General features: G+C 59.8%; 2 protein-coding genes across 2 annotated transcripts in view; both read left to right on the top strand.

Moving 5' to 3' along the window:
- Positions 1–10,970: 10,970 nt before the first annotated feature.
- LOC138101774 (zinc finger protein 436-like) overlaps positions 10,971–25,365 on the top strand; it is a gene marked incomplete at its 3' end in the record, with an annotated part of 85,810 nt that continues 71,415 nt past the window's right edge. The window contains 2 exon segments of the mRNA XM_068999559.1: positions 10,971–11,022; positions 11,400–11,833. Coding sequence (XP_068855660.1) covers positions 10,971–11,022; positions 11,400–11,833 — 486 coding nt within the window.
- On the top strand, positions 21,563–23,708 carry LOC138101756 (serine/threonine-protein kinase pim-1-like). The gene is given in 6 exon segments (XM_068999541.1): positions 21,563–21,589; positions 21,592–21,759; positions 21,935–21,985; positions 22,189–22,555; positions 23,170–23,346; positions 23,602–23,708. Coding segments are annotated over 6 exon segments (897 nt in total).

Here is a 25,365-nt window from a genome sequence, read left to right as displayed (position 1 = left end):
ATGATCCCAGTTTCTGTCAGTTTCCCAAAGTATGGTCCCAGTTGCTCCCAGTATGATCCCAGCTGTGGCCCCAGTTGTGGCCTCAGTTGTGGTCTCAGTGCCCTCAGCATGGTTCCAGTACCTTCCAGTTGATCCCAGTTGCTCCCAATGTGTCCACATTTTCCTCCCAACATGGGCCCAGCAGCTCCCAGCAACCCCCAGCATGGTTCCATTCACACCTGCTGTAATTCCAGTGCCTCCCAGTATGGCCCCAGTAGGACCTGTAGTTACTTCCAGTATGGTCCAGTCACTTCCAGTATGGTCCCAGTGTCCCCAAATGTGATCCCAACTGCTCCCTCTCAATGCCAGTATGATCCCAGTCACCCCCAGCATGGTTACAGTCACTCCCAGTATGACCCCAGTCACTCCCAGATACTCCCAGTATTATTCCAGTCATGCCCAGAGTGACTCCCTGTCACTCCCAGTGTGGGCCCAGTTGCTCCCAGTATGAATCCAGTCACTCCCAGTTACTCCAAATACAATCCCATTTGCTCTCAGCACGGTCTCTGTTGCTCCCAGTCACCTCCAGTATGGTTCCAGTCATGTCCAGAACCTTTCCAGTCCCTCCCAGTCTGATTCCAGTATGGTCGCAGTCATCCTCAGACACTCCCAGTATCATCCCAGTCAGTTCCATTAGGATCCCAGTATGACCCCAGCATGGGCACAGCTGCTCCCATTATCTCCCAGTGTGGTTCCAGTTGAACCCAGTTGCCCCCAGTTCAGACCCAGTCACTTCCCACATGAGGTTGAGCGCTCCCTGAATTCACAGCCCCCCACCCGTGGGATCATCGCCCCCCATCCCACAGGTGCCCGGGGAGGGGGAGCTCAGCCCAGATATCCCGGGGGGGTTCCCTGGGTTGTGTTTTTTTGGGGGGGATGTTTGGAGAATGAAGAACTCCAAAGCTGAGCAGAAAATGCCCCTTGTGAGGACATTGGGGGTCCCCAGGAGGTGTTTCTGGGGGTCCCGGTGGCGGTGCCAGCAGAGCCCTGGCTGCGGGCAGGGGGATGTGGGGTACGGCCCGTGGTGGGGGTTGGGTCTGCCCGAGTCAGTCACGGCCACCTCCAGCCCGGAGCCAGGGGGCTGCGGGACCCCTTGGGAGAGCCGGAGGGGGAACCTCGGGACCCCCAGAGTGGGACGAGCAGAGAGGGGCAGTACCGGGACCAGGGGAGCCCCAGCAGTCTGGAGGAGCAAACCCCTGTGAGCCCCAGGGCCCCAAAGTGGGGAGCCCCAAAAGGGGGGAGCACCACTATTTGCGGGACCCTCAACAGCCGGGAGAAGGGGAGGGGGGACTCCTTGGACCCCCTGCACCCCGAAGCAGAGAATAAGGGGAGAAGGGACCTGGGGACCCCATAACCCCCAGCATCCCTAAGTGGGGAGACCAAAGCAGGGAGCTTTTGGATTCCTGGACTCTCAGCAGCCTGGGGAGGGTGGAGACCAAGTAGAGAGGGGGACCCCAATAAAAGAGGGACCCCCAGCAGCTGGGACAGGGGGGAACCCCCAAACACCAAAGGGGAGAGACCAGAGACAGGGAACTCCTGAGAGGCTTTTTCAGAGCAGATTTTTATGGACACACAGTGCCCAGTGACTTCTAGAGATGGACTTGGGCAGAGGGATCTTACACTCAACACCCTTGTTTCACCCCAAATCAGGATTTCCCATTCCCAACCCTTGGCCAGATGGAGGAGGAGGCTGTGAGGAAGAGGAAGATGCCCCGGGAGCCCCAGGCAGGTGAGGAGGAAGTCAGTGCCCCTTTCCCCCTCTCTCCTGCTCCATCTCCCAGCCCAGCATCGCCCCCGGCTGCAGGACAACCCCGCTGCCGACGCCGTCCTGCCGGGGACGGACTGGGGGGATCTCCTTCCCCTTCCCTGTGGCACGGAGGCAAATCCCATCCTCTCCTTGTCCTTCCTCCCCAGACAAGGAGCTGAGGACGGAGCCCAGGGAGGACAAATCCCCGCGGCAGAACCTGGTGGAAGAGGCCGTTTTGACCGGCTCCACAGCTCAGGAATCCAACGGGGAGGAAAAGCCCCGGAGATCCCTTAGGATGAGGGGCTGCAAACGCAGCCCAGGGTGCTCTGAGGAGGAAAGACCCACCCTGTGCCAGGAAGGCAGCCAGAGATCCAGCCAGAGGCCAGAGCTGGTGGTTCATGAGCAGCTTCACAATGGGGAGAAGCCCCACATGTGTGGGGAATGTGGGAAGAGCTTCAGGTGGAGCTCCTACCTGATCGACCACCAGAGGATCCACACTGGGGAGAAGCCCTATGAATGTGGGGAATGTGGGAAGAGCTTCAGCTGGACCTCCAACCTGATCCGCCACCGGCGCATCCACACTGGGGAGAGGCCCTACGAGTGTCCTGAGTGTGGGAAGAGGTTTCAGAGCAGCTCCAATCTCCTCCTGCACGAGCGGATTCACACGGATGAGAGGCCCTTCCGCTGCCCCGACTGCAGGAAGGGATTCAAGCAAAACTCCACCCTCATCACCCACCGGCGCATCCACACCGGGGAGAGGCCCTACGAGTGTCCCCAGTGTGGGAAGAGCTTCTCCAGGAGCTCTCACTTGACCCAACACCAATGGAGGCACCACTAAGGGAAGCCCTGCGAGTGCCCCGACTGCGGGAAGAGCTTTGTCCTCTGCTCCAAATCCATCTCCCATCAGAGGAGCCACGTTTGGCAGAGCCCTGGTGGCCCACATTCCCTGTGATCCAGGTTGGGAAGACCCCTGGCTGGTGCTCTCCACGTTCTCCTGGATCCCCGTAGGCACCTGGGTGAACGCAGGGGCAGGAACATCCATCAGGACTCAGATCAACATTGGAAATTCATTGGGAAGAGCTGATTTTTTAACTTTATGCCCTAAAAATTTTCATCTACTCTGTCCAATTGTTTCTTCTGGTGGTATCAAGCCACCCCGGATGATCTTGGAGGTCTTTTGCAGCCTAAGTAATTTCTATGTTAATCCCATTGAAACAGCAAAAATTGGGGTAAAAATAAAAATTTAAAGACATCTAAAGCTGCACCATTTTCCCGCAATTTGGGGGTGAATTTGGGGTTCAGGGGAATATTTGGGAGGATCTGAGTGTTGTGGGGCTGTGAAGCCAGGCAGATTGGGGCCACAATCTCACAGTTGTGGGGGCAGAACGTGTGCACCTGAGCCCGTCTGTTCTCCAGGAATTCCAGTTGTGTGTCCCAGTCCCTTCCCTGGGTCTGCCCATCCAGGGTGTCCCCCCCAAAGTGCCCAAATCGCTGCTGAAGTGCCTGAGCTGCTCTGCGTTGTGGATGTTCCTGTCCACCAACCTGTCCTGGTCAGTGCCATGGGGGCTGGGAGGGGGTCTGAGGGGACTGGGCTGGGCTTTTGAGCCTCTTGGGGCCATTTGAGGTGCTGGGAGGGGGTTTGGGGGGCTTTTTGTGCAGTCTTCAAGGGAGTTTTGGGGTGCTGGCAGGGCTGTGTGTCTTGGAGAGAATTTGGGAGGGTGTTGGGGGAGATGGGAAGGGGTTTTAGTGGTTTTTGGGATCATTTATGATGCAGGGTGTGGTTGGGGGAGTCCTGGCAAGGAGATTTGGGGGGCTTTGAGAGGTCCAAGATTGGCTCTGGGGCTGGGTGGGGGTTTTAGGGCAGGTGTGACCTCCCCCAAGACCCCCAAAGCTGCCACCAGACCCCACCCCCAAGATGCTGCCGGGGGTCAGGGGCTCCATGTTGGGGTTCATCCTCCTGGCACTGCAGGAGAAGGTGAGGGGGGTCCCCAGGGGCCGTGTGTGTCCCCCCAGAGCGTGTGTGACCCCCCCCATCCCGGTGTCACCCCCTTTTCCCTGCCCACAGGGCTCCTGAGCCAGCCCCTGCTGCCCCGGGAGGGAATTTGGGGAGGGGGCAGAGGGGGTGCGCAGCCCCCGCCGGGGGATGACCCCGGCCCAGCGCCCTTCGTTCAGCACCGAGCTGGGCTTGGGGCCGCAGGAGGAAGAGGCCGATGGGAAGCAGATCCTGCAGGGGGGACAGGGCTTGGGCTCAGGGCAAGGTCCTGCCCTGCACACCTGGCTCAGGTGTGAGCCTGCCCCGGGAAGGGAGCGGGACATTCCCATCCCCACGGATCAGGGCTGGGAGCAGCGCTGGGAGCACGGACATGGACCTGGCTGTGGGGTCAGTTGCTCTCGGCGTTCTCGGAGGGAGAAGCTGCTGGTTCTTTTCGGCCGTTTTTTCTTTCCGCGGACAAAGATCCCAGGACCCCCGGCCCACCTTCCCTATCCCACTGGAGGCCGGGCTGTGGCTGCCCTGCCCCGCTGCTGCTTCGAGCCTTCGCTTCGTTGTAGCCGTGCCCGCCCTGCCTGCCTGGGCCTCCGGGGGGGTTCCCCGCTTGGATACATTGCGTCTGCCACCCAGGATTTGTGCTCATCCCTGCCGTTCCAGCCTGCTGTTCCCGAGGGTCCGGCCGGACACCGGGATCGGCTGCCCAGGGGTTTGTGAAGCCTTTGTTCCATCCCTTCCCAGATCCCAGGGCACCGGTGCCGCGTGCTCCCCGAGCTCGCTCCGGAGCGCCCCCTGCAGCCGCGGGGGAACCATCGCACCTGCCCTGCTCACCGGGAGCCGCCAGCGCCCCTGCTGGCTGCGAGCGGAACTGCACCCGAGGGGAAAGGGCCCGACAGCCGAGAAGGCCAGGACTGGGTTTGTGTTTGCTGTTACTGCCAGAGTTGTTGTTGTTTGTTTGATTGGTTATATATATAATAGTAAAGAGCTGTTATTCCTATTTCCCACATCATTGCCTAAAGGCCCTTGATTTCAAAATTATAATAACTCAGAGGGGAAGGGGTTATATCTGCCAATTCAAGGGAGGCTTCTGCCTTCCTTAGCAGACACCTGTCTTTTAAAACCAAGACAATGAGCTAGCCTGCTTTTTGCAGAGGTGTCTTTGGTTCCAACAAGGCCCCGCTGTGTCTCAGTGCACCCTGGCTTCCATGCGGATCTGGAGTATCACAAAGGCTCCTTGGTTCCACCATGTCCTGCTGTGTCACAATGGATCCTGTGCTCCATGAGGCCCTCCAAAGTCATCCTGGAGGCTTGCTTCCATGAGGTTCCATGATGTACCAGTGGTCATCTTGGTTCCAGGAGTTTCCTTAGTGTCACAATGCTCTCCATGCTTCCATGATTCCCCACAATGTCCCAATGCTCTCCATGCTTCCATTAGGCCCTGCTTTGCCACAATGGTGCCCTTGTTTCCATGAGGCCCCGCTGTGTCACAATGGACGTATGGTTCCATGATGCTCCGTGGTGTCACCATGGTCTTCTTGAATCTGCAGTGTAACAATGGACCATTGGTTCCATGTGGCCTGGCCGTGTCACAATGGGCTCCTTGATTCCATGATTCCCCACGGTGTCACAATGGAGCCTTGTTTCTAGGAGGTTCTGTACTGTCACAATTGTCTCCTTGATGCCATCAGCCCCTGCAGTGTCACAAAGGCTCCTTGGTTCCATGAGGAACACAAAAGCTTTGCAGAAACATTGAGCAACAGCTGCTGAACACAGCTGGCAACATCTGCTTGCATCAAAAGAGGACTTCATGCTGAGAATGGCACCAGCAGCTTCCATCTGCAACAGAGACCCAGGGAAAGGACAGGCTGTGCCGGTCTGGACAAATTTGGAGGAAAATATCCTCTGGTAGAAGGCAGGTTACACCCAGCCCTCCCCCACCAGGTTCGGGAAAAAAGAATTTTCCTCGGAAGAAAGTGAAAGAGATAAAAACTGTTTATTTTACAAACACACAGGAAAAGGATAACAATGCTAAATATTCAAACCTCTCGCTGTGGAGAGAAACCTGGGATAACTGAAGAGTCCTTTCGTGTTTCAGTGGGGTCTCCTGAAACATCCCTAGACAGCGAGGCCCGTGGAAAGAAATAGGGAGCGATTCTTGAGAGAAGTTTCAGAGCTCTTTCTTCTCCAGCCACATGGGCGGGGCACTGCCAAAGAACTGAGCAATCACGGCACAAGCAGGGCCCTCCTGGCACAGGGCAACACAAAATAACCAGTGCGGAACAGGATTAGGGCACATGTGAGCAGGGAGAAGGGAGACCCCGTGCCCAGGCCATGCCTCTACCCCAGGGTCCCCTCTCCCATGACCTCATGGCAGGGGGGAGGAACCCCAACACTTCTGGAGGTGTAGTCTCCCTCCTCCTCCTTGGAGCTGGGTCATGGGCCCACATTCAGGGCCCCCACCTCGGGCGAAAATTCTCCTGGTGTGGTCTGATGTTGAAACAGTCAAGAAGAGAAGAAGGGAAAAAAACCCCCAAAGTCCCAGGAGAACAAAGTTCAACTCTCCATCTCCCTGCAGAGAAAAGGAGCTGAAAACTGGCTCAAAAGCAAGAAGGTTGCTTCCTCCACCCTTGCTGCAAGCAGGATGCAGAGGAGTGTGTATGTGTGTCCTTGAACAAACGCTCTGAGAAGTTTGTCCGGTTTTTTTTTCCTCTCCCCCCTCTCAGGCTCAGTTGAAAGGCACAGAAATGCACCAAGTTAACTTCTGGGCATAGAGCAGCCATAGGGGATACACATCCTAAAGTCACCCCAAGACACAGGCACAGAGAATTCAGTGGAAAGACTCCGAGAATTCTGCTCCCAGAGATCATTCCTGCTCACACTGACCCTTGTAGAAAGGGGCCATCATTCCAGGCAGCCTGTACTGAGCATGTGGCTCCTGAGCGGGGTTTGTTGTTTAGGAAACCTGCTCCGGCTTTTCCATTCTTTCCTTGCAAACAGGAAAACTTCTCCTGGGCCTGTGTGCAGGCAGAGCCCTGAGGAGAGCAGGTGGCACATGGTGCGCTGGGCTGGGACAGCCAGCTGCAGAGCTCAAGGGAAGAAGCCCAAAGTGGCACAATGGCTCCTTGCCTTCACATGCAACACCTGGGTCACAATGGTCTCCTTGATTCCATGAGGCCCCACTGTGTCACAATGGCTCCTTGGTTCCATGCGGTTCCGCAGTGTCACCATGGTCTCCTTTGATCCGCATTGTCATCATGGACAGAAGGAGCCGGGCGGCGGCGGGGGCTGAACCCTGGCAGCAGCGAGGAGGAAGAACAGGAAGAAGAGGAAGAAGAGGAAGAAGAGGAAGAAGAGGAAGAAGTGGAAGAAGAGGAAGAAGAGGAAGGGGCCGGGGCCGCCTGCGGTGTCCGATCCCCGGCAGCAGCGGGGAGGCCTCGGGCAGCGGCGGCGGGCGGGGCCCTTTGGAGCCGCCCCGAGGGCTCGGTGCCGCCCCGGGCCCCTGAAGGAGCCGCTCGGCGGGACGGGCGAGCTGGGAACGAGAGAAAACGCCGAGGAAAGAAGAAAATCCAATCAAAGAGCCACACCGAGGGGCGTCTCCGCCGGCCCGTGGCACCGAAGGAGCTGCACCGCGAGACCAGCGAGGAGCCCGGCGCTGAAAGAGCCGCAGCGGAGGGCGTGGGATGGGAGGTGCGAATGGAATAAAAGAAGGAGAATGGAATAATAAATTCTAGAAGTGCACGGGGAGTGGCGGCTGCGCAGCGACTGAAAGAGCTGCAGCGAGGGAGCGTCGGGGCAGCAGCGCGGGGTCTCGGCCGCTCCGTGTGACCGAAAGAGCCGCAGCGAGGGACGGGCGGGGCGCGGCTCGGATCGAGCCCTCCAGCTGCGCCAAGAGCGGCGACCCCGCGGGACCGCGCCGGGGCCGGGCGGCGGCGGCAGCCGGAGCCGGGGAAGCGGCTTGGAGCGGCGGAGACGAGCGGGGTGTTCCCGTCAGCTCCGCTCAGCCCTCGGGCACCGGGGGGTTCCGGGGCTTGTTCCCGTCAGCTCCGCTCAGCCCTCGGGCACCGGGGGGTTCCGGGGCTTGTTCCCGTCAGCTCCGCTCAGCCCTCGGGCACCGGGGGGTTCCGGGGCTTGTTCCCGTCAGCTCCGCTCAGCCCTCGGGCACCGGGGGGTTCCGGGGCTTGTTCCCGTCAGCTCCGCTCAGCCCTCGGGCACCGCGCTGGGGCCCCGCGCACTTTTCCAGCCCAGCCGCCCCCACGGGCCGGGCCCCGCGGCTCCCGCTGCCGCCGCCTCGGCCCCGCCGAGCCCAGAAACCCCGGAAAATCGCTCCCATGCACTAAGGAACCTTTCCGTGCGCAGCCAGGGGCGCAGAGGGGGGATCCTTATGAAGTCCCCTCCCCTCAGTCCCTCCTGGGCACGGCCGGGCATTAGCGCAGCTCCCGGGGCTGTGTCCCGGCACCGGCTGCTGCCACAGGGCACGGGGCTGCCGCGCTCGGGCATTAAACGCGACAGATTTGGGGAGCAGGGACAGCCACAGAAAGCCTCGGGGAGCCCTCGGGAGCCTGGAGCTGCACGAGGGCCACAAAGGATGCCCTGGACACAGCGATGGCCCCAGCAGCGGCTCTGCCCCCCAGCACGGGGCTGTGTCCCAGACCCCCCGCTCCAGCCCGAGGTTTGGGGGCGGCAGCGGAGCTGCTGGACGGAGGACGGCTGGAAGAGCAGGAGCGGGAGGAAGAGGAGGGATAAAGGGGAAGGGCGGGAGGAAGAGGCGGGCCAGAGGGGGCAGGAAGAGGAGCCTCCATGTGCATCCATCGCTCTCTGTGTCCGCAGCTCTCGGCCTCGGGAACACCGCTCCCCCCATCCCGCAGGTGACCGGGGAGGGGCAGCTCGCCCCAAATATCTTGGGCGGTGCCTGGGGTTTTTTCGGGAGAGGGGATTTTTGGAGCTTGGAGGACTCCAGCACCGAGCCCCAAATATCTTTGTTGGTTCCTGGGGAATGGGGGTTTGGTGGGCTGGGGAGGGGAGGCGGATGTTTGGATCTTGCAGGGCTCCGAATGTGAGTCGCAAATGCCCCTTGGGGGATATTGGGGAGCCCCCGGCACGCGGGGTTTTGGGGTCCCGGTGGCGGCTGCCGGGAGAAATGGGATGGGGCGGGATGGGGCCCGGGAAGGGTGGGATGTGGATTGGGGTGTGGGATGAAGTGTGGCGGAGGGGGATGGGCGGGATGGGGCCTGGGATGAGGCAGACGAAGGTTGGGGATGATGAGGCCGGGGGACCCCAGTCCTCAGGGGCCTGCGGGGTATCCGCCAGCTCCGAGGGAGTTTTGGGGCACCCCTAATCCTGAGGGGGCGGTGCTGGCAGCGGGGGACACGTGGCTCCGGCACCTCTGGCCCCAGCTGAGCCCCCCCCGCCCCCAGCGCCCCCCGGAGCGGAATTTGGGGAGGGGGAGGTGGGGGCGGGCAGGCCGGGCCCCCCCGCGCTGTCCCGGCGGGGGCCGAGTGCGGGCGGGAGCCCCGCGGGGCCCGGCCCTGCCCGGGCACGGCTGATGCCGCCCGCCCGCGCTCCGCACTGGTCCGGACTGGTGCTCCCAGTGCCGTGCGGGGCGGGGCCGCTCTGGGGACCCCCCAGGGCACAGCGCGGCTGCTTTGGGGCTGTCGGCAGCGCCCGGCGCTGGGCATGGGGCGTGTGGGGGCAGCTGGGGCCGCACTGGTGGCACTGGTGGTGCTGGGAGCCCCCCCGGGCGCGGGGGGAGCGGTGAGAAGGGGGGCGGGTCTGGGACCCCAAATTGAGCGAAATGGGGAATGGAACCCCCAAAGTGAGCAGGAGGGGCCTGGAACCCCCAAAACCAAGGCCGGGGGAGGGGAGGTGGGGATTGGGGATGCGGAAGGTGCAGAAGGAGGTGGGGGGGAAGAGGGGGCTGGGACACCCAAAGAAAGCGGGATGGGGATGGGACACTCAAATTGAGCTGGAATGGGGCTGTGGATTGGGGGAACGCTGAGAAAGGGGAGGAGAGGGGAGGGAAAGGTGGGGTTGGGACAGCAGAAGAGCGGTTCCATGGGGGTGCAGCTCTATCCCCCAGCACCTGAGCCCTGGAGCGATTCCCTGGGGCTCTGGGGAAGGGAGGGATCCGCACTGGGGGGTCCCCAACCCCCCTGTCCATCCCTGGGGCTGATCGGGGGCTCCCCCCACACAGCAGCCGGTGCTGCGGCAGCCGTGGGGCAGAGGGGGTGGGAAAGGGGGGGCAGGGTGGGAGTGGAGGAGGAGCGGGAGGAAGAGGAGGGAGAGAGGAGGAGGAGGAGCTGGAGAACCACGAGGTTCCACTGCCCGCCCACTGTGTCCGCAGCACCCCCAGCCCCGGTAGCATCTTCCCCCCATCCTGCAGGTGAGCGGGGAGGGGGAGCTCACCCCAAATCTATCGGGGGGTCACCAGGAGGGTTTTTTTGGCGGGGTGTTTGGAGCTTGCAGATTCTGGAATTGAGCCCCAGATGTTCTTGCATGTCCCTGGGAGGGATTTTTTGGGCCAGAGGGGATATGTGGATCTTGCAGGACTCCAAAGCTGAGCCATAATTGCCCCTTGGGGGTCTTGGGGGGTCCATGTGAGGATCACCCGGTCCTGGTGGGGTTGGACATTGGCTTTGGGGATCCCCAGGAGAGCTGGGGGCTGGAACACGGGACCCCTGGAGTGGGGAGAGCAGAGAGGGACGATACCAGAGCTGGGGGACCCCCAAGAGCCTGGAGGGGTGGGGGGGCCTGGAGATGAGGTGGGGTTGGGATCTCTCAGCCCTAAAAGGGGCGGTGAGGAGAGGGGGGAGCCCCAAGTGCCTGGAGTGGAGGGAGGTCGAAGAGGGGACCCTGGGACCTCTGGGAGCCAAAGCAGAATCAGGAAAAAAGGGACCTGTGGGACCCCCAAAACCCCCCAGCATCCCTAAGCAGGACCCCAGAGACGGGGATCCCCAGGACCCACGGGACCCCCAGCAGCCCTGACAAGGGGGACCCCCAGAACCCCAAAGTGAGGAGACTGGAAAGGGGGAACTCCTGGAGGCTTTTTTTGGAGTCAGTCTTGGTTTTTTGTTGGTTTTATGGACACCAGGTACCTGGTGACTTCTAGAGGTGGACTTGGGCAGAAGGAAGCCCCAACCCAACACACTCATCCCTTGTTTCTCCCCAAACCGGGATTTCCCATTCCCAACCCATGGCCAGATGGAGGAGGACGCTGCGAGGAAAAGGAAGATGCCTCGGGACCCCCAGGCAGGTGAGGAGGAAGTCAGTGCCCCTTTCCCCCTCTCTCCTGCTCCATCTCCCAGCCCAGCATCGCCCCCGGCTGCAGGACAACCCCGCTGCCGACGCCGTCCTGCCGGGGACGGACTGGGGGGATCTCCTTCCCCTTCCCTGTGGCACGGAGGCAAATCCCATCCTCTCCTTGTCCTTCCTCCCCAGACAAGGAGCTGAGGACGGAGCCCAGGGAGGACAAATCCCCAGGGCAGAACCTGGTGGAAGGGGCCGTTTTGAGCGGCTCCACGGCGCAGGAATCCAATGGGGAGGAAAAGCCCCAGAGATCCCGCAGGAGGAGGGGCTGCAAACGCAGCCCAGGGTGCTCTGAGGAGGAAAGACCCACCCTGTGCCGGGAAGGCGGCCGGAGATCCAGCCAGAGGTCAGAGCTGGTGGTTCATGAGCAGCTTCACAATGGGGAGAAGTCCCACATGTGTGAGGAATGTGGGAAGAGCTTCAGGCGGAGCTCCCACCTGATCCGCCACCGGCGCATCCACACCGGGGAGAGGCCCTACGAGTGTCCTGAGTGTGAGAAGAGGTTTCAGACCAGCTCCAGTCTCCTCCTGCACCAGCGGATTCACACAGAGGAGAGGCCCTTCCGCTGCCCCGAATGCAGGAAGGGCTTCTGGTACAACTGTGACCTCATCACCCACCGGCGCATCCACACCGGGGAGAGGCCCTACGAGTGTCCCCAGTGTGGGAAGAGCTTCTCCTGGAGCTCTAACTTGACCAGACACCAACGGAGGCACCGCTAAGGGAAGTCCTGCGAGTGCCCTGACTGTGGCAAGAGCTTTGTCCTCTGCTCCAACTCTATCCACATTTGGCGGAGCCCTGGTGACCCACATTCCCTGTGATCCAGGTTGGGAAGACCCCTGGCTGGTGCTCTCCACGTTCTCCTGGATCCCTGTAGGCACCTGGGTGAATGCAGGGGCAGGAACATCCATCGGGACTCAGATCGTCATTGGAAATTCATTGGGAAGAGCTGATTTTTTACCTTTACACCCTAAAAAATTTCATCTGCTCTGTCCAATTGCTTCTTCTGGTAACATCAAGCCACCCTGGATGATCTTGGAGGTCTTTTCCAACCTAAGTAATTTCCATGTTTATTCTGTCAAAACAATCAAAATTGGGGTAAAAATAAATTAAACAAAGTTATCTAAAGCACCACCATTTTCCCACAATTTGGGGATGAATTTGTGGTTCAGGGAAATATTTGGGAGTATAGTTGTGAAGCCACAAAGCCAGGGAGATTGGGGCCACAATCTCACAGTTGTGCTGGCAGAACGTGTCCACCTGAGCCCGTCTGTTCTCCAGGAATTCCGGTTGTCTGTCCCAGTCCCTGGCCTGGGTCTCCCACTTTGGGGTGTGACCTCCGAAGTGCCCAAATCGCTGCTGAAGTGCCCGAGCTGCTCTGGGCTGTGGATGTTCCTGGCCCCCAGCCTGTCCTGGTCGGTGCCATGGGGGCTGGGAGGGGGTCTAGGAGCTCCTTGGGTCCTTGGGAGGGGCTTTTCAGCCTCTTGGGGCCATTTGAGGTGTTGGGATGGGGTTTGGGGGGCTTTTGGGGCAGTCTCTGAGGGAGTTTTGTGGTCCTGGCATGGCTCTGTGGCTTGGAGGGAATTTGGGTGGGTGTTGGGGGGGATGGGAAGGGGATTTGGTGGCTCTTGGGGCCATTTCTATTGCAGGGAGTGGTTGGGGGGAGTCCTGGCTGGGAGCTGTGGGGTGGTTTGAGGGATCCGAGGGTGGCTGTGGGGCTGGGAGGGGGTTTTAGGGCAGATGTGACCTCGCCAGAGCCACAAAGCCGCCACTGGACCCACCCCCCAAAATGCTGCCAGGGGTCGGGGGTTCCATGTTGGGGTTCATCCTCCTGGCACTGCAGGAGAAGGTGAGGGGGGGTCCCCAGGGGCCGTGTGTGTCCCCCCAGAGCGTTTGTGACCCCCCCATCCCGGTGTCACCCCCTTTTCCCTGCCCACAGGGCTCCTGAGCCAGCCCCTGCTGCCCCGGGAGGGAATTTGGGGAGGGGGCAGAGGGGGTGCGCAGCCCCCGCCGGGGGATGACCCCGGCCCAGCGCCCTTCGTTCAGCACCGAGCTGGGCTTGGGGCCGCAGGAGGAAGAGGCCGATGGGAAGCAGATCCTGAGGGGGGACAGGGCTTGGGCTCAGGGCAAGGTCCTGCCCTGCACACCTGGCTCAGGTGTGAGCCTGCCCCGGGAAGGGAGCGGGACATTCCCATCCCCACGGATCAGGGCTGGCAGCAGCGCTGGGAGCACGGACATGGAAATCCTGGGAGCCACTGGGACCGCACTGGGGGGTGAATGATCCCCCCCAGCACCTTTCCAGGCCGCCCTGCGACCTGAGAAATGCTCGCTGGGCCTCGGCCTTGGCCAAGAGCCCCCGGGCTCAGCTGCTCTGAGCTCAGGCGCTGCTGGCTCCCGCAGCCCGCCCAGGGCCGCCCTGCCCGTGCCGGGGCTGTGCTGGAATTCTCTGCTGCTGCTGGGCCACTCGGGGGGTCTGGCCCAGCAGGAAAGGTGACCCTGAGCCAGGAGCTTTCCTTGGCCGCAGCAAAGCCTCGGCACGGAAAGACCTTCCCAGCGCTGTGCCCTGGGCCGGGAGGGATTGTGCCACCAGAGCTGTCCCTCCATTTCTTCTGCCAGGCAGCTTTAGCACAGGAAAAGTGGAGAAGCCAGAGCTGCCTCTCAGCTTTCCGCAGTCCTGCAGAGGAATCCTGTGTGGGAAGCAGCCTGGGAACAGGGTTGAGGTGCCAGGGCAGGGGAATTCAGAGCCCTTTCCTCCCCCGTGGGCCCAGGCTCTGGCCCTTGCCCTTTGCGATGGCCCTGCAGCTGCCAGAGGGGCCTTTTTGGCTCAGCTGAGAGCAGTCCTGCTGCAAGGCTGTCCTCGAGCTGCTTGGGCTGCACATGTGCCCAGGGAATGCTCATTGCTTGCAGTCTCAGGCGCTGTGGGTGTGCAGGTGTAACTACTGCAGGAGGGAACAGCTCTGTTGGGGGCAGTTCTTGCAAGGTGCTGGCCCTGGCTCGGGGCTGGGCCGGGGCCAGCGGCAGAAAATCAACTTGCAGCTCGGGCCCCGCAGCAGGGAGGAGCAGCAATTGCTGGGGGAGAGAGACTCTTGCCAAGGGCCTGCGGGGCCGGGCCCCAGGGAACGGCTTCCCGCTGCCCGAGGACAGGCTGAGATGGGATGTGGGGCAGCAATGGTTCCCTGGCAGGGCGCTCAGGGCCTGGCACAGGCTGGCCCCAGAAGCTGCGGCTGCCCCTGCATCCCTGCAAGTGTCCCAGGCCGGCTCGGCCATTGGGGCTTCCTGCCCAGGAGGGCTGGGCTGGGCTGGGGCTGCTGAGGGCGGGATGGGCTCTGGCTGAGCCAGCTGAAGGCTGCGCATGATGAGGCCGGGGGGACCCCGTTGCTGAGTGGGTTCTGGGGTATCCCACATTCCTGAAGGGATGTCAGAGTATGTCCCGTTCCTGAGGCAGTTTTGGGGTCCCCCCAGTGCTTCGGAGGGGTTCTGAGAGGGGGGCTCTGGTACTTGGAAGGGGGACCTATTGTCAGGGATGTGGGGAGCCCATTTTGGGAAGGATGCTGCTGTTTCTGGCAATGTTGAGAGGTTCTGAATGGGCTGTGGGGCCCTGGCTGTCATTTTGGGACTTGAGGTGAGCCCATGGGCACAGCAAGGGCTGAGGAGAGGTTCCAAACTCCCATTTGGGATGGAGGGATTGAGCGGGTGCCTCCAATAAACTCAATGCCAGCCCCAATGTGTCGATGGCAGCCCCAAATGGCTCGATCCGTCAGCCCCAAGGCCCGGCTGTGGGGAGTCAGGAAGCACAGAAGGGGAATTGGTGTCCAGGAGGGGTGGGGTGGGATGGGATGGGATGGGATGGGATGGGATGGGATGGGATGGGATGGGATGGGATGGGATGGGATGGGATGGGATGGGATGGCATCGTTGGGGTGGGATGAAGTTTGGGAGGGATGGGATGGTTTGGGTACTTGGAGTGGGGCACTCCCAGGAGGGAAACCAGGAGCTACTTTTGGGGAGGCTCCTGCTGCTTTTTGACCATTTTGGGGCCTCTAAGTTGTTTCTGGGAGGTTGCAGTGAATTTGGGGAAGGTGCCGTAAACCCCAAACAACTTGGGTGGGCTGAGGCGAAGTCCCCACATTTTGGGAGGGTGAGAAGACGCCGGTTGGGAGGGGATCATGCTGCTTTGCACCCCTTCAATGGGGTGAGAAGGGCTTGTGAGAGAAGGAAGGAAGCTGTTCTGTGTCTCTGATGATGGTGCCAGCACCCTGAAGGAGCAGCCAAGACAGGTGCTGGAAGCACACAGGTCCCACCCTTTTCTGCTGTCACATGGACTCGGGACACACTTGCTGCCACAGGTCCAGCAGCCGTGATGCAGGAGCAATGGAGGGCCATGCACTGGTAGGGAATGGCCTCCAGCAAGAGCAAAGCAGGATCCTCTGGCAGCAAAGCCTGAGCTTGTGAACCGGGCCATCTCCTCTGCACACAGCAAAGTGCTTCCCTCCGCCCCCGAACGTCTGCCAGCACTCCCTGCTTTTCTTTAGTGCCAGCTGCATCTTCCTTTGTTCCAAGCAAGTCCAGGATTTCGTTTGGAAGCTCATGTACGTGTCTTTAAGGGGCCTGCATGCAGGAGAGGGATGGCACCTGCAGTGCAGGGCTTGTGTCCCATCAGAGTCTCTCTCTCACGATGGCACCAATGCCGCTGCCTTGGGACGCCTGACTGTGGAAGGCGAGTCTGCCCTCAAGCACGGCCACTGAAGTCAGTCAGGGGCACAGGCTGCAGCTGAAGCTGCCAAGCGTCGCTGTGAGGCTGGCAAGGCAAGAGGAAGCCATTGTGGCCAATTCTGCTGGAGCCTTTTGCCAAGCCACGTGCAGCTGTGCCCACAGTATGGCCCCGTTTGGCGTTCCGGCTGGTGCGGATGCCTTGTTGGGCTGGTGCCGGCACTGGGGCTCCTGCTGTTCCTGTGCACGCTCTGGTGCTGTTTCTGTGGCGTCCAGAGCTGTTTCGGCAGCAGCGACTCGGCAGCCCTGCTCGAGGAGACATCGCCGCCCTCCCCATGGTGGCAGCAGCTGTGCGGGCCCAGAGCTCTGTGTCAGGGGGGCCTCGGTCACAGCCCCGTGGCCTGGGCAGCCGCGGGGGCCCGGGCTGGCCGCCAGCCCTGCCTCTGCCCACCGCCCCTTCTTGGCAGCAGCCAGGGGCCGTGCCCCAGCAGGGCCCCCCCGCCCTCCTTGTCCCCAGCCAGCCCAGCCTCGGCACCTCGGGGTGCTCCCCACCCTCCTGCTGAGGCCCGGCCTTGAGGGCTTCTGCCGCAGGCCTGGGAGATGCTTCGGGGAAGCGCCAGAGCAGCCGGGCGGCAGGAACGAGGCGGCTGCCTGGAGGCTGCTTATGGCCTCTGACAGCCACTTCCTCGGGCCTTCCCACCACCCCAGCCCCTCAGGGGCCTCCTGTTGTTCTGCCAAGGGGCAGAGGCGATTTAAAGGACACAGACAGCACTGGAAAGAATGCTCTTATTTTACTGTGAAATTAAGGAACCTCAAACGTAAAACGATACATTCAGTAAAACTAGGGGCTTGGATTTAGCAACAAGCAAAAATAAGCAAGGTAATGCACCTAATTATTACTATCCAAGAGAAAGGAGAGTGATTTAGAAAGATGCATCACCAATTGCCTAAATACCTTACCATCATCCAGATCTGCAGCCGTTGGGGAGCCCCGTTTCGCAGCAAGGATCTGGAGAACCCTTCCCGTCAATTGGGAGAATCCTATGGGTGCATCTACCTGTATGTGAGGCCTCCAAATTTGCCCCTAACATGTCTCCAGCTTTTATAGGCCCAAATCAGGAAGTCCAAGTGACTTGATTGTGTTTTTAGTCCGGAAACACCTGGGTCTGATGGCACACTTTGCAACCAGCAGGGGCCGCAGCTTGGCCAGTGCCCAGGCCTTGCCTGGGAGGGTTTCCCCTCAAACACCCTGCAAACAAACCTTTATTCATGTCAGCTGGGGAAAGTTTCTTAAATTATCCATTTCTTGCAGATAACTGTACACAGTTATGGGAAAGTTTCTAAAGCAGCCCATTTGGCGTTAAATGGCTAGCATAAGCATCTTTGTCATCTGTTTTTAGCTAAATAATACTGATGGTGTTAGTCACAGATTGGCCAGGGTTCATCTTGTAGGTCAGCTCCGGCTGAGGCCTGCTGCTCAGGCCTCAGCACATCAGTCGCTCCTCTGACTTACAGGATGAATCACGGCTGTCAGACGGCCTCTGCAGTTGTTGCACATAGGGTTGGTTGATCTTGAGGTGTAGCTGCGAGCTGCCTTCCCTGTATTGTGTGCTGGATGAGTGGTACAATACAAGGAATGAAACAAGGAATAAAGAAGAAGGTAGCAGCTGCACAAAGGGAAAGGAGAAAGGGCCCCTTTGAGCCACAGACTCCCTGGCAGCCACAAGAATATATCTGGTTCCCAACATTCCCATGTCTGGGTTGGTACATGGGCTAATTTTCTCATCTCCCGAGTTGTCTGTTTTCCTACTTTTCCATTGTCATCAATTTGTAAGCGACAGTTGGATTCATTTTCTTTCCTGCAAACTCCTCCTTCTTCTGCCGGTAGTCTAAAACCCCGCGATGCTGGAAAATCGCATTCCGCGTTTGCGTGGATTGGTCGGCCATAAGGTCAGGGGCGGCAGCTCTCTGGTTAGTTATTATCTCCGAGACAGCTTGCAGTCTTCTTATCCAATTCAGATGATAGGCAGGTCCTCTGGCCCCTGGCACCAATTGGCGAGGGCTCCATGGAGCCGGTCCATAATGTTGTAGAACTCTCTCAGGTGGCCGTTCATCATGTCCCCATCTTTGGGAGCTTCCCTTACTTAGGGAGGTGTCAAGAGACCATGTTTCTCTGACCAAATCATGATATACTTTGGCTCTGAGTGCCATCCCCTGACTTTGTGTCCATGTCCCTGATGGGCCTATTGTTAAGGATGTGCAGTGCATCAGTGAGATGGGTTCTCCACCAGGACAGGTGTCCATCTCCCAGGTTTCTCCACTGCTCTTTCAATAGCCCATTCATTTGCTCAGATAATCCCACAGCTTGGGGATAACATGGTGTGTGAAAACCCCACTGAATGTTTTTCTGCTCAGCGTACTGCTGAATGAATTTGTTCTGGAAATGAGACCCATTATCCGTTTGACTCGGTAATGGCATTCCGTAATACAGAATTACTGTGTCTATAGTACAGATGGTGCTATGCTGAGTGGCCTTCTCACAAGGATGGGCAATCAAATACCCAGGATATGTGTCTATGGCAGATATATTTACACCCTCAGTCCTAGGGTAAAGGTCCAATGTAATCCATTTGCCAAGTTGGTCCGGGCAATTTTCCTCTCCCCAGCTGTCCTTTTACAATGTTTGGCACCGGGCGTTTGTACATATGTTGGCACACGGGGCAGTGAGCAATTCTAGTTCTACTCATATCGAGTGACATGGCAATGCCACGCTCTTGAGCCCACCTGTAAGGGGCTTTTTGTCCAAGGTGCACACATTTTTGGTGCGCACATTTTGCCAGGCCTTCGTGATCCTCCTTTGGAGGGAAGTCCGGTTTGGCTTGGGAAATCTTTGCCCGGTTGCCTGCAACAGAGTTATAAAGTAGCTCTAAAGTGTCTGTGTCACTATGGGCATCAACATGAATCACAGTCACATCAGTTCTTTGCACCATTTCCCAAAGGTCACTCCACAGTTCCTTTCCCCAGACCTCTTTGGAGTAGATTTTCCAGGCTCTGCCTACCCATGTCGGTAGCCACGGAGCGAACCCATTTAGCTACCGACCAAGAAGCAGTATAGGAAAGGCATTCTCCTAGATCTTCTTGTTTTAAAGCCATATCAATTGCATAGAATTCAGCATATTGACTGCTTTTCCCTTCTCCGGTCATTTCTAAAAACTTTTCTGAATGAGGATGGTCAGCTACTGCTTTCCAAAACCTTTTCCCTCCTATATATTCAGCTGACCCATCTGTAAACCAAGCATGTTCTTTTTCCTGTGGCATTAGTTGATCTGAAGGCTTTTCCCACTTCCCTGGAGATTCTCTCTCAGCTGTGAAGTTGGCACTCACCTCTTGGTCCTTCCCGGGGGCAGCTGCTATTGGCTCATGAAGAGTGGCTATCCGCCCCGTTCCCACCTTGGCCCTATCCCGAATATACCACTTCCACTTTACAGTACCACACTCCGGAGCGTGCCCAATCCAATGGGCTTTTGGGGACCTTCTGACCCACTGCACTGTAGGAATTTCCGGATGAAGAGCCACTTCATACCCTATGGTAAGTTGTTCTGTTTCCATCAGTGCCCAGTAACATGCCAATAACTGTTTCTCAAAAGGTGTGTAGTTGTTTCCTGCTTCTGGCAACTTCCTCCCCCAAAACCCCGGGGGAACCTTTTTCTTTCCCTGTTTCTGCCAGAGGCTCCCATCAGCATGTGACCCATTTACAGGTACATTTAACTCAACTTCTCCCTTTTGCATAGGCCATAGATCTAAAGGCCTTTTTGGCTAATAGCCTCTTTGGCTAATTCAAAGGCAGCCTGCTGCTCACTCCCCCATTCCAATTCCCTATTTCCCCTGGTTACTTTATGCAGAGGGGTTGAGATTTGTCTCAGATGCAGAATATGTTGTCTCCAAAAGACGAATAATCCAATAAATCTTGGTGCCTCCTTTTTATTTTGTGGCACGGCAAACTCTAACATTTTCTGCTGGGCTTTGGGGAAGATTTCCTGATGCCCACATTGCCACTGAATTCCCAAAAATTTCACTTGAATTTTGGTAGGGTTAATTTCCCAGTCTTTCTGTTTCCTATGATCCACAACTAATTCAAGGACTTGTTGCACTTCCTCCTCATTGCTGCCCTGGCCCAAGATGTCATCTCTATAATGAATGAGTTGCGTATGAGGAGTCAGTTTGATTTCATCCAAGTGCTCACCGCTGTTCGATGACAAATTGTTGGGCCGTGCACACATGCCTGGGGCAATGTGCTGAGTGCGTAGTGTCGTCCCTGCCACGTAAAGGCAAAGTGATGCCCCTGGCTTGCAGTCCCTAACAATTGCTGGTTCCACCTCCTGGTTTCTTAGGTTACAACAGCCACAATGAAAACCTCACCGATGGCACAACTGCCCAGCCCACAGGGAAAAGAAAGAACAACTTGTAAAGTTCTCCCAGCATTTGTCCTGCTTTGCTGCAGCAGTCGTGCTGCACTCACAGTGTGGGAAGCCAAGAGAAGCTGCAGTTGATGGCACATCTTGTGACAGGAGCTGCACCTCGCTCCCCAGGAAAGGTTCTTGAAAAGAGCAGACAGGACTGTGGAGAAGATTCCCAGAAACCTGAAACAGCTTTCCAGAAGTGAAATGAAAATGGAAAGAAACAATCCGAGGTGTTTCCCTCTCTATTTCTGTGCTCCCCTTTTCCATGTTGCACTGCTTCTCCATGCCATGAATTCCAAATGGATCTCACCTCTAAGATCTGTGCCTTAGCGAGTTTTAGACACTCTGAAATACCGTGAGCTGCACACAGTTTGCCTTCCCCTGTTTTTATTGGAAAGCAATGCTGGAGACAAAAGTGCAGAGCTTGGGTGGGGCACGAATTCTACAGGCAGGGAATGTGGCCCGGCAGTGTCTGACCCTCAGCAGGGCCAAGGCACAGCAGCAGCCGAGGGGATTCCTCTGCCACCGTGCAGGAGCCAGGACTCTGGATCCGGGCTGGACACGGCAAAGTTGCCGTGTTTGCACAGACTCAGGGGCTGCCCCCGGGGAGAGCGGGGCTCGGCCGTGGGGAGCGTGGGGCGAGGGGGGAACGGACACGCGGACACTCGGACACGCGGACACGCGGACACGCGGACACGCGGACACGCGGACAAACGGCCCCGGCGCTTCAGTTGCAGCGGCAGCAGCGGCAGCAGCGGCAGCAGCAGCGGCAGCACAAGCGACTCTACAGACTCTCTCCTCTTCGTGCTCTTGCTCCTCCTCTCCCTCTCCCTGTGTTCCGCACCTTCCCCCCGCCTCCCCTTCCCGGTGTCCCCCTCGTCTCTCGGTGTCCCTTTCCCGGTGTCCCCCTCCTCTCCCGGTCTCTCCCCCTCCCCCTGCCGGGCCGGGCCATGCCCCAGGCCCGCCCCCGGCCCCGGGCGGGGCCGCCCCCTCCCCGGCCCCGGGCGTCCCGCCGCGGTCTCGCCTCCGCCCGGCTCTCGCCGTCCTGGCTGTGGCGCTGCCGGGCGGGCATCGGTGCCCGGGGCTGGGGCGGCATCGCCACCCTTTGGCTCCGCCTGTGCCGAGCCCGGCCCCGGCCCCGACGCGGGCTCCGGCTCCGGCCCCGGCTCCGGCCTCGGCTCCGGGCCCGGCTCCTCCCGGGGCCCGCGGAGGACACCCGGGGCGCGGCCGCTCCCGCCGCCTCCGCTGCGGCTTCCCCGGCCCGAGCTCCGCCGCTCGGCAGCGCGGCCGCCGGCCCCGAGCCGCCGGTGTCCCGTTCGGATGGGGATGCCCGGGCCGGGGCGGTCGGGGGGCGGTCGGGGGCCGTGTCTGGCCCCGGGCCGAGCGCTGACGGCCGCGTGTCGCCCGCAGGGAAGGCGCAGGAGGCCCTGCAGGAGCGGTACCGGCTGGGTTCGCTGCTGGGCAGCGGCGGCTTCGGCAGCGTCTTCTCGGGCACGCGGCTCGCGGACGGCGCCCCGGTGAGTGGCGGGGCCGGCGGGGAGGAGGAGAAGGAGAAGGAGAAGGAGAAGGAGAAGGAGAAGGAGAAAAGGAGAAGGAGAAGGAGGGTGCAGGAGGAGGGCGGAGGAGGAGGAGGAGGCCGGGGCGCGGCGGGGCGGGCGGCGAGCTCAGCCCGCTGCTGCCCCTTGCTCGCAGGTGGCCATCAAATGCGTGCCGCGGGACCGCGTCCGGCACTGGGGCGAGCTGGTGAGTGAGCGGGGCCAGCGGCAGAGGCGGGGCGTGCCGGGCGGCGAGGAGCCGGGGCCCGGCGGGGTGGGAGCCGCCGGGAGCCCCGGAGGGAGAGCGGGCGGGGGGTGAGCGGGGGGCGCAGAGCGTCCCGGGCTGGGTGAGGGGTCCCAGAGCCCTGGCACGGCCTCAGCCCCACCGACGGCACCGTGCTCCTCCCGCAGCCCGACGGCGCCCGTGCGCCCCTGGAGATCGTGCTGCTGCACAAGGTGTCCACTGGGTTCCGTGGTGTCATCCAGCTCCTGGAGTGGGTTGAGCTGCCCAGCAGCTTCTTGCTGGTGCTGGAGCGTCCGGAGCGGTGCCAGGACCTGTCGGGTTTGCTGGCGCAGCGGAGGTTCCTGCCCGAGGAGGAGGCGCGGGGGCTGTTCGGCCAGGTGCTGGAGGCCGTGCGGCACTGCACCAGCTGCGGGGTCCTGCACCGGGACATCAAGCCCGAGAACATCCTGCTCGACCTGGCCACCGGGCAGCTGAAACTGATCGACTTTGGCTGCGGCGCCTTCCTCCAGGACACAGCCTACACTCAGTTTGCAGGTGAGCCCTCCCAGGGGATGCTCCTGGGCATCTCATGGCCCAGCCTGGGTGTGGCACCGGGGCTTCCCCTCATTGTTGCCAGGATGGGATTAATTCTTGAGCCAAGTTGCTTTTGGGTGGGGCTGGGAGGGGGCAGTTCCCGGCGCTGCCGGCAGCCTTCAGCACCCACTCTGCCCTGGGCTGGGGCTGGAGCGGGGGCAGCCAGCCCAACAAAATCCCCCGTGGGGGTAGCAGAGAGGGGGGTCAGACCCCGTGCACCGGCCGGTTTGGTGTGCAGGCGAGGAAGGGCCTGGACTGCTCCGCTGCCCTGGTTTGCCTTGGCTTATTGATGTATTTTGGGGCACTGCAGGCAGGGAGGAGAGTGGGTTTTCCCCACCACTGGGTGGGTTTTTCATTTGCATGTCATGGTTGGGCCTCCCCAGGGCTTCCGCTGCCCTTTCCCAACACCAGTGGCCTCTTTTCCAACACCAGTTTGTACACAAGTCACAGGTGCAGGCGAGAGGGCAGCGGGTCACCCCGTGTGCCACTGGTGCAGCCCCTGCGTGCCCAGGGATGCTGGGGCGAGGCTCTGGGAGCAGCAGCATCCCCCGATGGACTCGGTCTGTGTTCCACAGGAACCCTGTTGTACAGCCCACCCGAGTGGATCCACCACCAACGCTACCACGGCGAGGCAGCGACGATCTGGTCCCTGGGCATCCTGCTGTACCAGCTGGTGGTGGGGAAGCACCCGTTAAAGAGGGGCCAGGAGATCATCTGGGGGCGGATCCTGTTCCCACGACGGCTCTCTCCAGGTGGATCCTCATCTCTGTGGCACGGGGGGAATAGCAGTGCTGGGAGCCAGCAGCGGGCTCAGGAGCATCCCGCTCTGGCAGCTCTGAGCAGGTGGCACATGTCCTGCTGTCCTGCTGCCCTCCAAAGCACAGAATGCATGGGCAAGTTTAGGCCCAGCTCTGGGCACAGCCAGCATGGCCTGGGCACGGGAACGGGGGGCAAAGCGGGCGGGATCCTTCTACAGCTGACTGGTGGTTTCTGCTTTCTGTGCCCAGAGTGCCAGGATATTCTTAAGAGGTGCTTGTCCATGCAGCCCTTGGACAGGCCGTCCTTGGAAGAGCTCTTCAGTGCCCCTTGGCTGCAGGGTGTTCATGTGCCCTAGAGGATGGCAGAGACCCACAGGCACAGTGTGATCCAGGGGCCTGGCAGGTAACAGCCCCACACATCTCTTGGCAATCAGTGGCAAAGCAAAGCAGACGATTTTGTCCTGCCTGTAGCCCTGGGCAGGGAGCATCAGGGCTGCAGCTGAGCTGGAGGCCTGCTCTGGCAAGCACTGGTGGCCACCATCCCCCCTGGTTTTGCTTGTCTGGTTCACTGATGGCTGGGGCCCTGGGCAGAACCCTGAGAGCCTGGTGTGGCCCTAGGGAAAGAGAAGGAGCCCCTGGAGAAGCTGTAGCAGGTGGGGCTGCTGCTGCTGGAGCCACCAAGGACGAGCTCAAGGCCGACAACCTCTTCCTGGAGCTGGCCAGTGGCAGCTGAAGATGATGGCCTTTGATTCTGGCACCTTCTCCAAAGACACGCTCCGCGGCCAGTGTGCAGGTGAGTCCAGAGCCAGGGGGATGCTGCCAGAGCTGGGCATGGCACGGCCTGGCCGGGCACCAAAGGTTCCCCCTTTGCTGGGGCGGCTGCAGCCAATTCTTCAGTGGCTGCCAAGCTGCTTTTGGGCTCTGGGCAGCTGCTGAGGAGGTGGCTGTGCCATGGCTGGCTGCAGGCTGGGCACATGTCCTGCCCTCCTGCTCTGCTCCCAAAGGCAGCAATGCTGGGCAGCTTTGGGCCCAGCTCTGAGCACGGCCAGCACGGCCTGGGCACTGCGGGCGGCTGGGACAAGGGGACAGGAGGCTTCAGCTGACGGGCGGGTTCTGGTTTCTCTCCTTGCAGCCGGGCTCTGCCGATGCTGAGGCTGCTCCGGGCTCTGCCAGGGCTCTGCTGGGGCTCAGCCCCGGGCACGGCTGGGCCCGCTCTCCCCTCACAGGGCTCTGACAGCTTTGCATCAGACGAGCCCCTTGCGAGCACAGCGACGGAGCTTTCTGCTTTTGCAGGTGAGTGAGACTCTGGTGCAGGCCAAGAGATTGCAGTCAGGGACACACATCCCACTGGCAAGAACCCAAACTCCACAGTCCCAGCTGAACGCCTGGGTCTGCACAGGGTGTTCTGTCTGTCCCACTCTTCCTTCCTTTTGGGCTGGAATTGTGCCATTGCACTTTCTTCCTCCTCTGGAAGTGCCACGAGTGGGCCCAACCTGGCGAGTGGGCCGTGTTCCTGAGGCAGTGCAGCCTGGAGCTGATGGATGAAGAATTGCCCTTCTCCAGTGCCAAACCAGAGCAAAAAGCCCTAAGTGGGACTTGGTGTCTTTAAGAACCCCTGACAATTTCCAAGGGAATGTGCAGCTCACTGGCAGGGTGAGAAGGAAGGGCATCTTGTCAGTGAGTTGGGGTGGGACAGAGTTTAGATTGCCAGTCCTGCTCGGAGCAGGCAGGGCACAATCAATTTCCTATCGCTTCAACCACAATTTAAAATAACAATGTTGGAAACAAAGCCCAAAATCTTGAAAAAAGGACTGCTGAGGTCAGTAAGATGGATCAATGCCATCAGCATATTTACAAATACCTGAGTTGTCTTTTGAAAAGATCAGTTACCTCTTAATCCAGAGTTACAAAAGATTTTTCACTCCACATTTGGGTTTTGGTTTTATGTTTCATAATATTTTCTGGGTTTTTTCTTTTGTTTTTTCTATTAATTAAACAGAAAACATGTCCTAA

Source organism: Aphelocoma coerulescens, unplaced genomic scaffold (genome assembly GCF_041296385.1).
Source record: "Aphelocoma coerulescens isolate FSJ_1873_10779 unplaced genomic scaffold, UR_Acoe_1.0 HiC_scaffold_46, whole genome shotgun sequence".
Lineage (NCBI taxonomy): Eukaryota > Metazoa > Chordata > Aves > Passeriformes > Corvidae > Aphelocoma > Aphelocoma coerulescens.
Note: the sequence above shows the minus strand (reverse complement) of the source record. Positions and strands in the feature narration are given on the sequence as shown.